This window comes from Mus caroli, chromosome 10 (assembly GCF_900094665.2).
Source record: "Mus caroli chromosome 10, CAROLI_EIJ_v1.1, whole genome shotgun sequence".
NCBI lineage: Eukaryota > Metazoa > Chordata > Mammalia > Rodentia > Muridae > Mus > Mus caroli.
The window spans coordinates 29,770,398-29,783,760 of NC_034579.1; the positions used below are offsets into that span (position 1 = coordinate 29,770,398).

At 38.3% G+C, this 13,363-nt stretch overlaps 1 protein-coding gene across 10 annotated transcripts in view; it reads right to left on the minus strand.

The window, feature by feature from the left end:
• The window catches only part of Zup1 (zinc finger containing ubiquitin peptidase 1), a 33,174-nt gene extending 20,297 nt beyond the window's left edge, over positions 1–12,877 (minus strand). For 2 of the 10 annotated variants that reach the window (XM_021174029.2, XM_029482522.1), the window contains exons 1-4: positions 12,805–12,877; positions 10,270–10,839; positions 4,787–4,897; positions 1,341–1,462 (exon numbers count right to left, since the gene is read on the minus strand). In XM_021174029.2, coding sequence (XP_021029688.1) covers positions 1,341–1,462; positions 4,787–4,897; positions 10,270–10,839; positions 12,805–12,841 — 840 coding nt within the window. In that variant the 5' untranslated portion in view covers positions 12,842–12,877. The other 8 variants (XM_021174031.2, XM_029482524.1, XM_029482526.1 and 5 more) reach the window with 8 other exon arrangements.
• Between the last annotated feature and the right edge of the window lie 486 nt (positions 12,878–13,363).

The window sequence follows — 13,363 nt, forward strand, 5'->3', positions numbered from 1 at the left end:
GTCTGAATTCTAATATTAAAAAAAATTGTAAATAAATAAATAACCAATGAATAATAGGGGGTGGAGGATCCTAAATTAGATCTTCCAAAACAATTTTCAAGGAAAACCAGTCCTGTGTAAGATGTCTGGAAAAAAAAATTCAGAAGAAAAGTGTACGCATAGTACACAATGCTAAAGACTTTCAGATGTACATAAATCTGGAAACATTTTTAGGTATGTTCATAAACCCTACATATTTATACTATACTATCCTGTTCACACATACAAATGACATTAAAACTCTACAAATATTATCAGTACAAATAACCATAGTTCACAAATCAGAAATGAAAAGGGAGAAACATTAAACTTTTTAATGCATTAAAACCCCTCAGATGCTGCCACTTTCGTCCAGTAGATAACTTCCTTCACATAAGGAAAATGTGCCCTCAAACATCATAAACCGCTAAATTCTGAACAGTCACTAGAATAAAAAATGTCTTAATTGTATTCTTTCAAGGAATCTAAGACTAAGGAGAGATACACAATAGCTTTAAGTAAACAGATTCTCAACACAGTGCATCAACCCACGTCAACCTCATATCAACCCAACATCTGCATAGCTTTACAGGCACACTTTACTACCTAATGGTTGTCTAATCCAGGGGGAAAAAAAAAAATCACTAAATACTTTTATTTTCCTTCTTCATTTAAAGACAAGAAAGAAAAAACAAAAACAACAAAACCCTGTGGGTTTCCTGTGAAGACTTTCACATACTTTATCTGAAATGATTATTCTAATCTGAACATTGTTCTGGGGGGTTTTGTTTGTTTGTAATGTGCCCCAGGTTGGTCTCAAACTCAAGAGATTCACCTTCCTCTGTCTCCATAGTGTTAGAATTAGTCAAGAATCACTACTTTTTTTTTTTTTATTTTACTGTGCATGCCTGTGAGTGCATGCATGTGTGTGTGTATGTGCATGTGCATGTGTGTGTACACATGTGCATGTGTGGGTAACAAGCAAGAATGGGATTGCCTGGAGCTGGAATTATAATTAGTTATAAGCTGCCTGAAGTAGGGGCTAGAAAATGAATCCAGGTCCTTTGCCACAGCAGTAAGCACTCTTAACCACTGAGCCATCTCTCCATCTCTGGAAAAGAGCTACTTTTAAACACCCCCCCCAATAAACTATAAAGTACGCAGATAAAAATATTTTTTATATAACATGGACAGACTAGTAAAAATCTTTTGAACCTTAGCTTTTAATAGCATACCCACATTTCTAAACATAGGTAAACATCTCACAATCACATTTAGGGAACAAGAACTCTATTCAATAAACCTGTTACTAATCTTTGTACCTGCAACTTCTGAAACTCTTCCCTTTCTTGTCTTGATTCTTCAGATTTCCTCTTTCTGTCTTCTTCTTGCTGAAGCCGGTGAGCTAATTCTCTGTCACTAGAACACTGGACTCTGTCCATGCCTATTGGAGAGTAACAACCCAGATTCAGTCAGTGCCTATGCTCTAACAAGCATTTCTCCTTAACTAGCGAATGTGAACATCCTAACACCTTTAGGAAGTATCACCTGCTGAGAAAGACAAAAGGTTGAGAGGGTGAATGACTCTTGTCATTGATGTCTCTGAACACAACTAATGGAGAGAATGAAGAAAATAATAAAGAATATAAAATATATATATTCCCAACCTCCAACTGTTTCACTACAGTTAAGTTTTCAGCCGAACAAGCTGAATAATTTTATACCTTAATGCTTCCTCTCTCAGTGAAACTCAGATATTTTAGTCAAAGGCTTCTGTACTGTATCTTGTTTCCTAGATTCTTTACTGGTTAGCATCCTCCAGTAAAATAGGACTGAGAGCAAAATACACCACACACAAGTGCATATGCACACACACACACACACACACACACACACAGAGGGGGTGGGGGGGAGAGAAAGAGAGAGAGAGACAGAGAGACAGAAACCATCATTAAATATCATGAATCACACGGGAATGAATTACATAATGATACATTCTTTATAGCCTGAGAGACAGAGAAACCAATAGTGAGAAAGTTGAAAGTGGCAGAACCAGTTGGGCAACATCAGTGATCCCAGTATGAGGTCAAAGGCTCAAAATTTCTGGTAGGGATTATCATAAGAGTCACTGAGTCCAAAAGCCAAATACCCTGGAGTTTAAGGCAAGGAGCAGCTGCAGAAAAAAGAAAAAGTCCCAATCCAGAAGGAAGAGCCAAAGTGAGTTTGCCCCTTCTTCAGCTTTCCTGGTCCGTCTAGAATCCTAGTTACATCAGATGCTACCTGCCCACACTGAATGCAGATCTTCATTCTGTTTGCCAACACATGCATCAGTTTTTCTTAGAAACACCCTCAGAGTCACACCCAGAAGAAACAGTTATGGAGTCTTCTGGGTATTCCTCAATTCAGAGACAGTACAATCCACAAACCTGTTGATTTAATTCTAAAACTGAATATTCTTTCTTGCAAACCTCTCAGCTGTTGTTACACCTTCCTACTAGGTTCTCCCTTCCATTCTTGGTCATGTAATTCACAACTGATTTTTAGCATGCCCCGAGACTATTTTCATTGGTTTATAGAATATCAATACAAAGCCTATCCATAAAGTAAGAATTACCAGAGATTCTGCTTTGAAAAGGTTACCCCTTCCACAACATCCTCTTACAATCTTATTCAAAGGAAAACAGCTGTGCTGGCTAGTTTTTGTCAACTTGACACAAGCTAGAGTTTACACATAGACAGCCATAGCTACATAGTGAAACTGTCTCAAAAAACAAACAATAACAATAACGAAAGATTGAGTGTAGGCAAGTCTGTAGTGTGTTTCACAGTGACTGGTGTTGGAAGGTTCTGCCATTTTGGGTGGTGTCACCCCTGGGCTGATGGTCCTGGGTGCTCTAAGAAAGAAGACTTGAACAAGCCAAGAGAAAACAAGCCAGTCAGAAGCACTTCATGGCCTATGCTCCTGCCTACAGGTTCCTGCCTTGGGTTCCTGCCTTAAGTTCCTACCCTGACTTCCCTCAGTGGTAGAAAACATCATTAAATATCATGAATCACATGGTTATCTGGAAATGTTTAGATAAAATAAACCCTTTCCTCCCCAGGCTGCTTATATTAGTAGTGTTTTATTACAGCAACAGGAACCCTAAACAACAATGACATGCCAACTGGAGTAAACAGTAGAAGACTAGTGATGTGGAATAATCTTCCATCAATGCTCTAGTGGTTTTTCCTCTTGTGGTTATGAACAAAGCAGGTACATGATGCAGAGATCATGATTATTGGCAGTAAGTCACCAGGACACTAAACTCTCCCACTTGACCAGTACTTGTTTACATACTCGCAAATACTGAGAGTAATAAAAATGTAAACAACTTCTCTTAGAGGTCTCTTATTTTTCAGTGGCCCTAAGAGACTCATACAAGACCCTACACCTTTAATACTATCGAAAAGGACAGACAACAGACCCAGGGGATAGCTCAGTCAGGAAAAGGCTTGCCTCACAGACATAAGAACCTAAGTTCAGTGTCCAGAACCATGTAAAACATGTGGGTGTGGTTGTCCATGATTGTAATTCCAGCATTAGGGATGTGGAGGTAGGAGCAAATTTGATTTGTGTGCTCCAAGATAGTAAGAGACCCATCTTAAAGGAGTTGTATAGCATTCCTAAGGATGACATCCAAGGTTGTCATATGGTGTCCACACAGGCACATACCTACTTACAAGCACTGAGACACACATGAACACACATACAATGTAAGAAGAGAGAAAACAGAAGAAAAATGCTGTAACTTATTATTACACTGATTATTTTAGAAGGCAACCAACTGGAAACACTTAGTGAGACTTTTAAATTACTATTGTGGAACAATTTCCTTGAGATTGAAACATTTCACTCTGCACAGTAGCTCTTTTAACAGAAAGATAAACAAAAAAACAAACAAACAAAAAAAGCTTTAGGAAGTCCCTAAAACTGACTAGATGCACTAGGCTCCTTCCCTGCTAGAGTAAGTAACAAAAGTTGACAGAAGGGAGCCAAGCTGCAGACTCTCAGACAAGCTCCTGTTGAAGAAGAGGTTTAGAACAACTGAGTCACTTGGAAAGAACACTCCAACCACCTGAGCAGCTTACAGGCTGTGCAGTATGCTCCAGGTTTCCCAGATTTTGTGAGCAATTCCCCTATTACTGAATGGGCCTTGGTGATACATCTGTCTTTGAGTCATATGTACAACTGTAAAGTAACCCCTCATCCATACTCCTGTAAGTGATGCAAATAAAATTTATCAGTTCACCAAAGTGGACTTTGGTAGCACCAATACTTGGGTCTACCATGGGTAGATGCGTGTGTTGTATCTCCCCAGAAATCATTTTGTCACACAACAGTTATAAAGTCCACGTAAATTCACAGTTTGTAAAATTAGCAGCTTCTTAGTTCAAAAATTTTGATGGCTAAATGTTAAAGTAACTTCACTACTTTAAACCAATGAAAAAACAGCCTCAACTTGTCAATGAAAACTTTAGAAAGGCACACAGTTTAAAAAGTACTATCTTAAACAAGGAGCCTCCACATATCAGAGCAAAACCAAGGATCACCACAATTCATACTTTACAACTTTTCTGCAAAATAACTTCAAGGAAAGCAGTGCAGCTACATGAGAATTATCTAAAGAACAGATATACTTTTAAATGGCACGACTTTATTCATGGTATTAACCTGAGAGATATGTATTCTAGGAAGCAGAAACTGAAATATTTCTAGGCATAAACATACCTTGTTGAAAGCTGCTTTCTTCTAAATGCAAGTCCACATGTTCTTGGAGAATATGGTAATTTGTACAGACAAGCCCACACATGGGACAGTCATAGAGTGGTTGATGACAGTCTGTATTAGATAGAAACAAAAGTAGGATAGTTTAATTTTCTGGATTTTTAGACTTCTCACCCCATGTCAAGGGCTATCAACTTTATGAGTAGAATGCTTTTGTAGTTAGCATTAGCATATCACCAGGCACAGTGGTACACACTTCTAATCATGGCACTCAGGGGCAGAGACAATCAGATTTCTGTGAGTTAAAGTCAGTCTGGTCCGACATCAACTTGCAGGTCAGCCAAGGCTATACTGAGACCCTGCCTCAATAAATAAATAAACCAAACACATCAAAGACCTTCTAATACTTTTTACCCTTGTTTTAAAATAAAAGCCCTTTATAATTGGATTTAAAAGCTACTTCTTTGGGGGCCAGTGAGATTGGTGAGTGGATAAAGGTGCTGGCCATTAAGCCTGATGACCTGAGCTTGATATCTGGGACCCACATTGTGACGTAAGCAACTCCCTGACCTCCACATGTGTGCTATGGCAAAAATACAACAGATGCAAAATAAATATATGCAACTTTGAGGTTAATATTTGTACTAATTTCACAATATTGTTTGAACACTGTTGGTGCTTATGTCGGCCCTGGATGATGAGTACACTGAATGGTGATAGCTAATCTGTGAGACTTAGGGTTTTGGTAATAAAATAGAGTATTAAATGATGTGAGTAAGGCACAATGGGTTAATGTCTAACTTTTTTTAAATGAATAAAATTACTTTTCTACTTCTATAGACAAAATGAGAGACTGATTAATAGTATAGATCTCTCTTACCACTCTAGAATAAGAAAATAATAAACATTCACAACAGTGGTTTAAATAAGCCAAGTAAAAAGGAAAACTAAAACAAAGTGGTTACAAGTCTGGATAGAAATGTGGGAGCTAAATTCCCAGTATTCACCATGCCAAGTAGACAGACACTGAACCCAAGTGCACAAAGTTCAGCTCTGAAGTCATACTGCCTGCATAGGAACAGGAGATTAAAGAGATGACTCCAACAGGCAAGGCCAGAACAGGAGCCTAGCAATAACAGCTCTAGAAGAGGGGCCCAGAATTATATACAGACACAGAAAGAAAGCACTAAGCAACTTATACATATAAGGCCTAGTCTAACATGAATGCAAAAATGCCACGTTGAAGGAACCATAAAGCTTCAGTGGGAAAGGATAATATTAAAAACTTTCATAATAGATGAATAGTAAGATTTCAATTATGAAACACAGTAGGAGTTCTAGTCCCAAGAAAGGCAGTCCAGAACGGACTAAGCACCTGCTGACACAATCCAGCAGCTACTTAGGAAGCTGAGGCAGGAGGTTCAGAGTTCAGTACCAGCTTGAGCTACATAGTCAGACCATATTTCTAAATTAATTTAATAAAAACAGGAAAGCTAATCATATCTACTAAATCTAAAAGGATAAATAAATGTGCTTTTACTTAGTAATTGAATCTTTGGGAATTTATATAAAAATTATTAAAATATCAGTAAGTAGAATTACATGTTAACACGTATTATTACTCTTTAATAACACATATACACAGTTCCGAAAATAAGTGCAAACTGAAAACACTAATGGAAAGCTGTAAAGGAATATAACCTAAAGTGTATAAAGTCAATAGAGTACTAAATTACTGAAAGAAAGGAGAGAGCTGAATCTTTGCAAACATGTTCCAAAACATCACTAAGAGATAAGAGTGGCATCCATAAACAATGCTGTAGGGTATTCGAGGTCTCAGAGCTAGTGGCCAGAACTCTTTGCTTCTCCCTCTGGTCACTGTATTACAACAGACCAAGTCGGGCTGGTGAGATGGCTCAGTGGGTAAGAGCACCCTACTGCTCTTCCGAAGGTCCAGAGTTCAAATCCCAGCAACCACATGGTGGCTCACAACCATCCGTAACGAGATCTGGCTCCCTCTTCTGGAGTGTCTGAAGACAGCTACAGTGTACTTACATACAATAAATAATAAATAAATCTTTAAAAAAAATTTCTAACAACAGACCAAGTCCTCATTACTTCCAGTTTGAACTCATCATCAGCTTCTTAACATTTAACTCAAGTGCCTCATTCACATCTGCCTATCGTCTCTTTGGCCACCAGAAATCTACCAGGGTAGCCATCACTGTTCAATGGACTCATCCAAGGCTGACATAAGCACCAACACCATCAATGACTCAGATCATTGGCTACCATCAGTAGTCAGCATCTGACTCTTAGCAGTGTTTAACTGTAGGCATTCTTTTCACTACTCTGATGCAAGCTATCACCCTTTCTCATCCCCCAACCTCCTCCCCCGGGCCTCAAGCCCTAGAAATCACAGCATGCCACCAGTCAGCTGCAAAGTAGTCTCTGTACACTCCTCTTCCTGTGTTAACAGGCTCTGGTTGGCCCCATTTTCTTACACAGAAAGGATTTCAATTTCTCATTTCATAATCCCAAGAAGAGAACATGTCTCCTTCACTCCCTTTCTAACCACTGTTCAAAACCTTCTTCAAAAGCACCACTGCTCTGCTAGTTTCTGTCTCTGCACTATGGAACTATAAGCTTCATTAGCTAATCTTCTCTTAAATACTAGATACTTATTTTCCTTTACTTAAAATGTCAGCACCTGGACCAATATCCTGTCCTAGCCCTTTTATGAGTTGGAATGGGTGCTTATCTTCACTGCACTAATCTTTTCCTTTACTCCAATTTAGCCAACTGTGTAATTATATCCCTGGCGTATCATAACCAATGTCTGTCAACCTCTGAAGTCTATTCATAACATCCCTGATCTACTTTTCTCTAGCCTTCTACCTCACCACTCGTGATTCCTCCATTCTGGTCACTGGCCTGACTACAATCTGCTATATTAAATATATACAAAGGCACTATACTTCTCATTATTTATCTCTCATTTTCCTGTGCCTAAAGGTTAATTAAATTGAGCTGACCCAACTCTACGCATGACAAGCAGGTTCTTTTTTCACAGCAAACCACACTTGGTGGCTGAGAATCAGTGTACCCACACAGCAAATGTCTGCTGTCTTCATCAGCGGTGGCTCCTGTTTTGGCTCATGCAGTTTTCCTGTGTAGTGAGCGGGTAATGAATCATCTACAGAGATTATTGAGCTAAATGAATGGACAACTATCAAAATAAAAGTTGCACAAGACTAAACACCTTAATTATATGTAAAGGTTGACAATGTTTCTATAAACTTGCAAAAGTTAATAAAAGAACAAGTATAATGAAAAATGTGAGAAATCTTTATAAAGTGATATAAGTGAAAACCTGAATTAATGTGAAAATGGATGATAACTTAATATCAAACAACAGGTCACAGAATTTTCATGAAATTTAACAAAATGGTCCTAAAAATTAAGCAAAAAAAAAAAGAACAACTGGAGCAATGTCTCAGCTCTTCCAGAAGATCACAGGGATTCCATGGATATCTGCACACACACACACACACACACACACACATCATTAATGAAAACAAAATCTTAAAAATAAATAATGATGCCTGATGCCTAAGGAAATAATAAAAATAAAGGTCAAAGAACGGTCCTCTCTAATATAAATAATGTTACAAAATTACAATTATTAAAATAGCAAAATAGTAAGGAATATCTAAGTATCTGACCCATAAGATACAATAACTTAAAAAGTCATATAAATCAATAATTTTTACATTCCAAATTCTCATGATATACTGTACACACAACATATTCATAACCCAAACATAACAATCTGTAGAAGAAGAATGTAAGTTGATATTTTATGACTTCAGAGGAAAAATTGCCACTGTAGGCAATACACAGAAAGAAAGCAAAGACAGATCAAATTTACAGAAATAAAAGGGTATGCAATAGGGGTAGATAACCATTTAAGTCAAGAATTACTACTGAAAATATATGTTCAAAGCAACTGAGTAAGATACATCAACAGATAGATGGAGGCGAATATAAACATATAAAATATAAAAAAATGCACAAAAGAAAAAAGAGAACAAAAGACATATACATTGCAATAGAGGAAGTCAACTAAAATTATTGACAATCATAGAAATATATTTAAAAAGAATATACATTGACTTTAGGCCTTTTCCAAGGCAATTTGTAAATTTTTTTGCAAAAATTAATTCAAAAAAGTCATAGCTCTAAGTGTGAAATGCAAAACTTTAAAAACTTTTAGAAACTGGCAGTGAGTTTTCAAATACACTGTTAAAGATCTATAAGGAATAAATTAAAAATAAACTTCATTAAAATTAAAATGTTTATTTTGTAAAAAAAAAAAAAGTGGTTAAAATAAAAATACAAGTCATGTACATACACAGGAGAAAATATTTTCAAAGAACTTATCTGATAAAAGACTTACATCTAGACATGTGTGGTGGCACACACCTTTAACCATAGTACTCCAGAGGCAGAGGCAGAGGCAGGTGCACCTTGTTGAGTTTGACGCTATCCTGGTCTGCATAGGGAGTTCCAGGCAAGCCAGGGTTACATAGAGAGGCCCTGTATGAAAAACAAAACAAAACAAAAAAACCCTAATATCCAAAATACATGAAGCCCCCTAAAGCTTAATAAGAAAATGACTTAATATGCTCAACCTATGTAGCCAGCAACAGAGTCTCAAAACACAAGAAGCTGCTAAGATGGCTCAGCAGTTAAGAGTACTTGCTGCTCTTGCATAGAACCCAGGATCAATTCCAGTAATTACCGTTCTGGCCTCCCTGGGCAACAGGCACAAATGCACATAATGGATTCCATATGTAAGTATGTAAGCAAGGCAACAGTCTCATGCACATAAAAATAAAGACAAAAATAAAACTGAAAAAGCTGAAAGGAAAAATACACAAAATTCCAACAATCTCAAAAACCCTAGGTGGAAAATAACCACTGGAAATAGATGTGAAAATAATCACAATCCAAGTGATGGGTACTGAATGATACTCAAGAAAATGGAACATATTTGTCAGAGACTCATGAAACATGAACCAAGATAGTCCGTATCTCTATCTCCAGCTATAAAATAAGTCTCAGCAATTCCAAAAGGCTCAGTATCAGTGTGTTTTGTTAAACATCATGGAGTGCAAACTAAAATTCATTAACACCAACCCACAGTCTAGGGCAATTGAGATGTTCTGGGCTAGGGGCAGTACGAATGCTCTCTAGAAACTAGAAAGTTACCAAAACTGCTCTTCCTATAGCTAAAGCATTCTATATCTGCATCAAACTCTTTATAATTTTTATATTGCAATGATAGCAAATGAAAAATACTATGAACATAAATTGAATCTAAAAAGCACAATTGTAGCAATTGACAAGCCAACTCATTGGATACCACATATTAAACTGAGACTACCGCTTTTATAACAATTTAAATAAATTGAGTACTTTACCTTTTAATGGACTTTCTAAAAGACTGGCATGCTTTGTTTTCACATGAATTTCCATATCTTGACTACACCCCTCAATTTTTCCACAAAATGGACATTCGGGAGGACTGTATGTTGTTTCATAAATTGATCCTTGGGCCTCAGACAATCCAGACTTCTTTTCTCTGCTTTTTTGGTACTTTCTAGATTCAGTTATGTTCTCTGTATAAAAAGCTTCATGTTTTACAGTTCTATCTTTAGGAAGGCTTTCAGATGACTCTTTTGGAAAGTTAGATGCACAAGCTGAATGAATGCCTGAAGTAACTTCCGCTGTACTCTGCAGGTTGGTGTTCTTTCGGTCTGAATTTCCATATTGCACTGCAGCTAGCTTCTCAAAGTTTTTTTCTGGTGCATTTTGTTCAAAATGAGCAGTTTCGATATGAAAACATATTTCGTTGTAATTTATACCTGACAACTTGCAAAATGGACAGATAATTTCATTTTCCATGTGAACAATTAGGTGGGCTTTCATATCTGGTTCTGAGTTTACAGTTTCACCACATATGTCACAGGAAAGCATGGCAGAGCATGGGCCTAGAATAGAAGTAAAACAAAATTGTAAATTTGAAAGTCAGAGTTGAAGAAAAGCACATTTCATAAAAATGATTTGGGAGTCTTCTGCGGAGTATTTAGAGCTATATTAGCTTTGGCAAAGAAAAATTCCTTAAATATACACACTTATTTATAATATGCCCTAAGAAAGCCTAGTTACAGGTTAAGCATTCTTAATCCAAAAATTTAAACTCCATATGCTCCAAAATCCGAACCTTCTGAGCTGATATGTCCCAGTGGATCTATGCCTGATCTCAAACCTGAGCTGACATGTCCCAAGTGGATCTATGCCCTCTGAGCTGACATGTCCCAGTGGATCCATGCCTACCCAAACCTTCTGAGCTGACATGTCCCAAGTGGATCTATGTCCTCTGAGCTGACATGTCCCAGTGGATCTATGCCTATCCAAACCTTCTGAGCTGACATGTCCCAAGTGGATCTATGCCTATCCAAACCTTCTGAGCTGACATGTCCCAAGTGGATCTATGCCCTCTGAGCTGACATATCCCAGTGGATCTATGCCTGATCTCAAACCTTCTGAGCTGACATATCCCAAGTGGATCTGTGCCTGATCTCATTCAATGTAGGACAGTCAAAACACTGGCACACTGAAAATAGAAATACATACAGAGAAATATGTTTTAAAATACAAGCTATATATGACACAAACAAACTTTATGTTTAGTATTGTATTTCTACATATTCTAGATAAAGGATATTGTGCCTGAATGTCAAGGTATCAGAGGTAATAATAAGAAAATTTATGAGTAAAACATTTCAACAAGGCATTGGTGATGCACCCTTTTAATCTCAGCACTCCTGAGGCAGAGAGCAGGTGGATCTGTTAGTTGGAGGCCAGCCTGATCTACATAGCTGAGTTCCAAACCATTCGGGGCTGCATAGTGAGACTCCATCTCAAAAACAACAATACAAGGTATTTCGTCCAACGGGTAGAAAAAAAAAAGTATATTTAATAAATTGTCCATGTAAAATAAAGCAAAACAGAAGGCTAATGTTGATCAACATATTTACTTGCATGTAGTAGAATGAGGAGGGTAAATCCACCTTAGTTCACTTTAGAGCTTTATATGAGTCAAACTTAATACCACTGCTGTGGTTTTACATACATGGAAACCCTGGACCAGACAGGTCACTACAGTCAGATAACGATGGAAGATAAACACCGCAGAGCCCAAAGGTAAAAGCTGTGAGCATTGTAGGAAAACAGCACTTACTGCCACGATCTAGGAAACTGAGGTATAGACGCTGGTTTCATTATGTTAGCTAACAGCTCAACCCTTGGAAGTTCATTTTCAAACGAGTTATGAGATTGATGGGCTAATGGGAGATGGACTACTTGTAGGGAGGTGCTAAAACAAAACAAAACCTTTTAACGCAATCACAAACCCAGACCTTCCCCTAGACAATCACGTGGCTGTCACGTATTTTAGTAATAGAAAGGAAAAACGAGGGCAACTATTCCCTTCATCTAATTTCAGCTTTACAAAATCTTTCTACATTTTCCTGTTTCTCGTTTCTCTTCAGACAGTAATAAGTTTCTGTTTCTAGAAGGAAGTTCTCTCGATACCCAGTTTCGTTTCTTCCACGGACGGGGCACTGCAGATAAAGGATACACTACAAAGGGAGGACCTTCGAAGCCTGGGTACGGGATGGCGAAGGTGGTAAGGCCCGAATCTGACAAAGTTCTGAGCCAACGTCGCACCGGTGGGGCGCAGGGAACCGGACCTGCGGCCACCCGGAGCCGGCCTGCAGACCCCGACCCACAACTAGACCGCCGCTCCTCCCCACCGCAGGAGCCAGCCACCGCCCGCAAGCGCGCCCCACACAGCCCGCCGGGTCGCCATGGGCAGACCTCCCGAGACTGCCGCGCCGCAACCCAAAAAAGAGAGCCCCGGCCTCCAAGAGCCCTCCGCAGTCACAACAGACCTTCCTCACTGGCCAGAGAGGGTAGAGATCCCAGCATGCCCCGCTGCAGATCCGTCTGAGTTGCGATGCATTCTGGGACTTGTGAGGGATTTTTGCAACTTTCGCTTGCACATCAGAGCATCACCGCCCATCCCATCTTCCAGTTGCAGTTTCCACTCCAGATATGCTAAAACGGTAACTAAATTCTGAGTACATTTAAATGTTTGATTCTGCGGCAAACACCTGTTCCTGTTTTCACAGTATCTGAGCTCTAAATTATGTTCTGCGGGTTAATTAAGACAAGTTCCTTTGTCAATGTTACAAAGTTGCTTATCCAGTGTAACAGTCTGTTTCTCCCTCTCTGGGGTATTGACCTACGAGGCAACTACGGACGTGTTTAAATATGAGGATGACATAATCTGACAAGTATAATATTGTTAAATTATTGGGTATCGTTGAACGTGATACATGGAGGAAATACTATTTCCTTTAGTAGAATTCCTTTTAGCTAAAAAAAAAAAAAAAAAAAAAAAATCAAAAGATGCAAAGAGTGAAAGTACTCTTACAGAACATTTTCAAG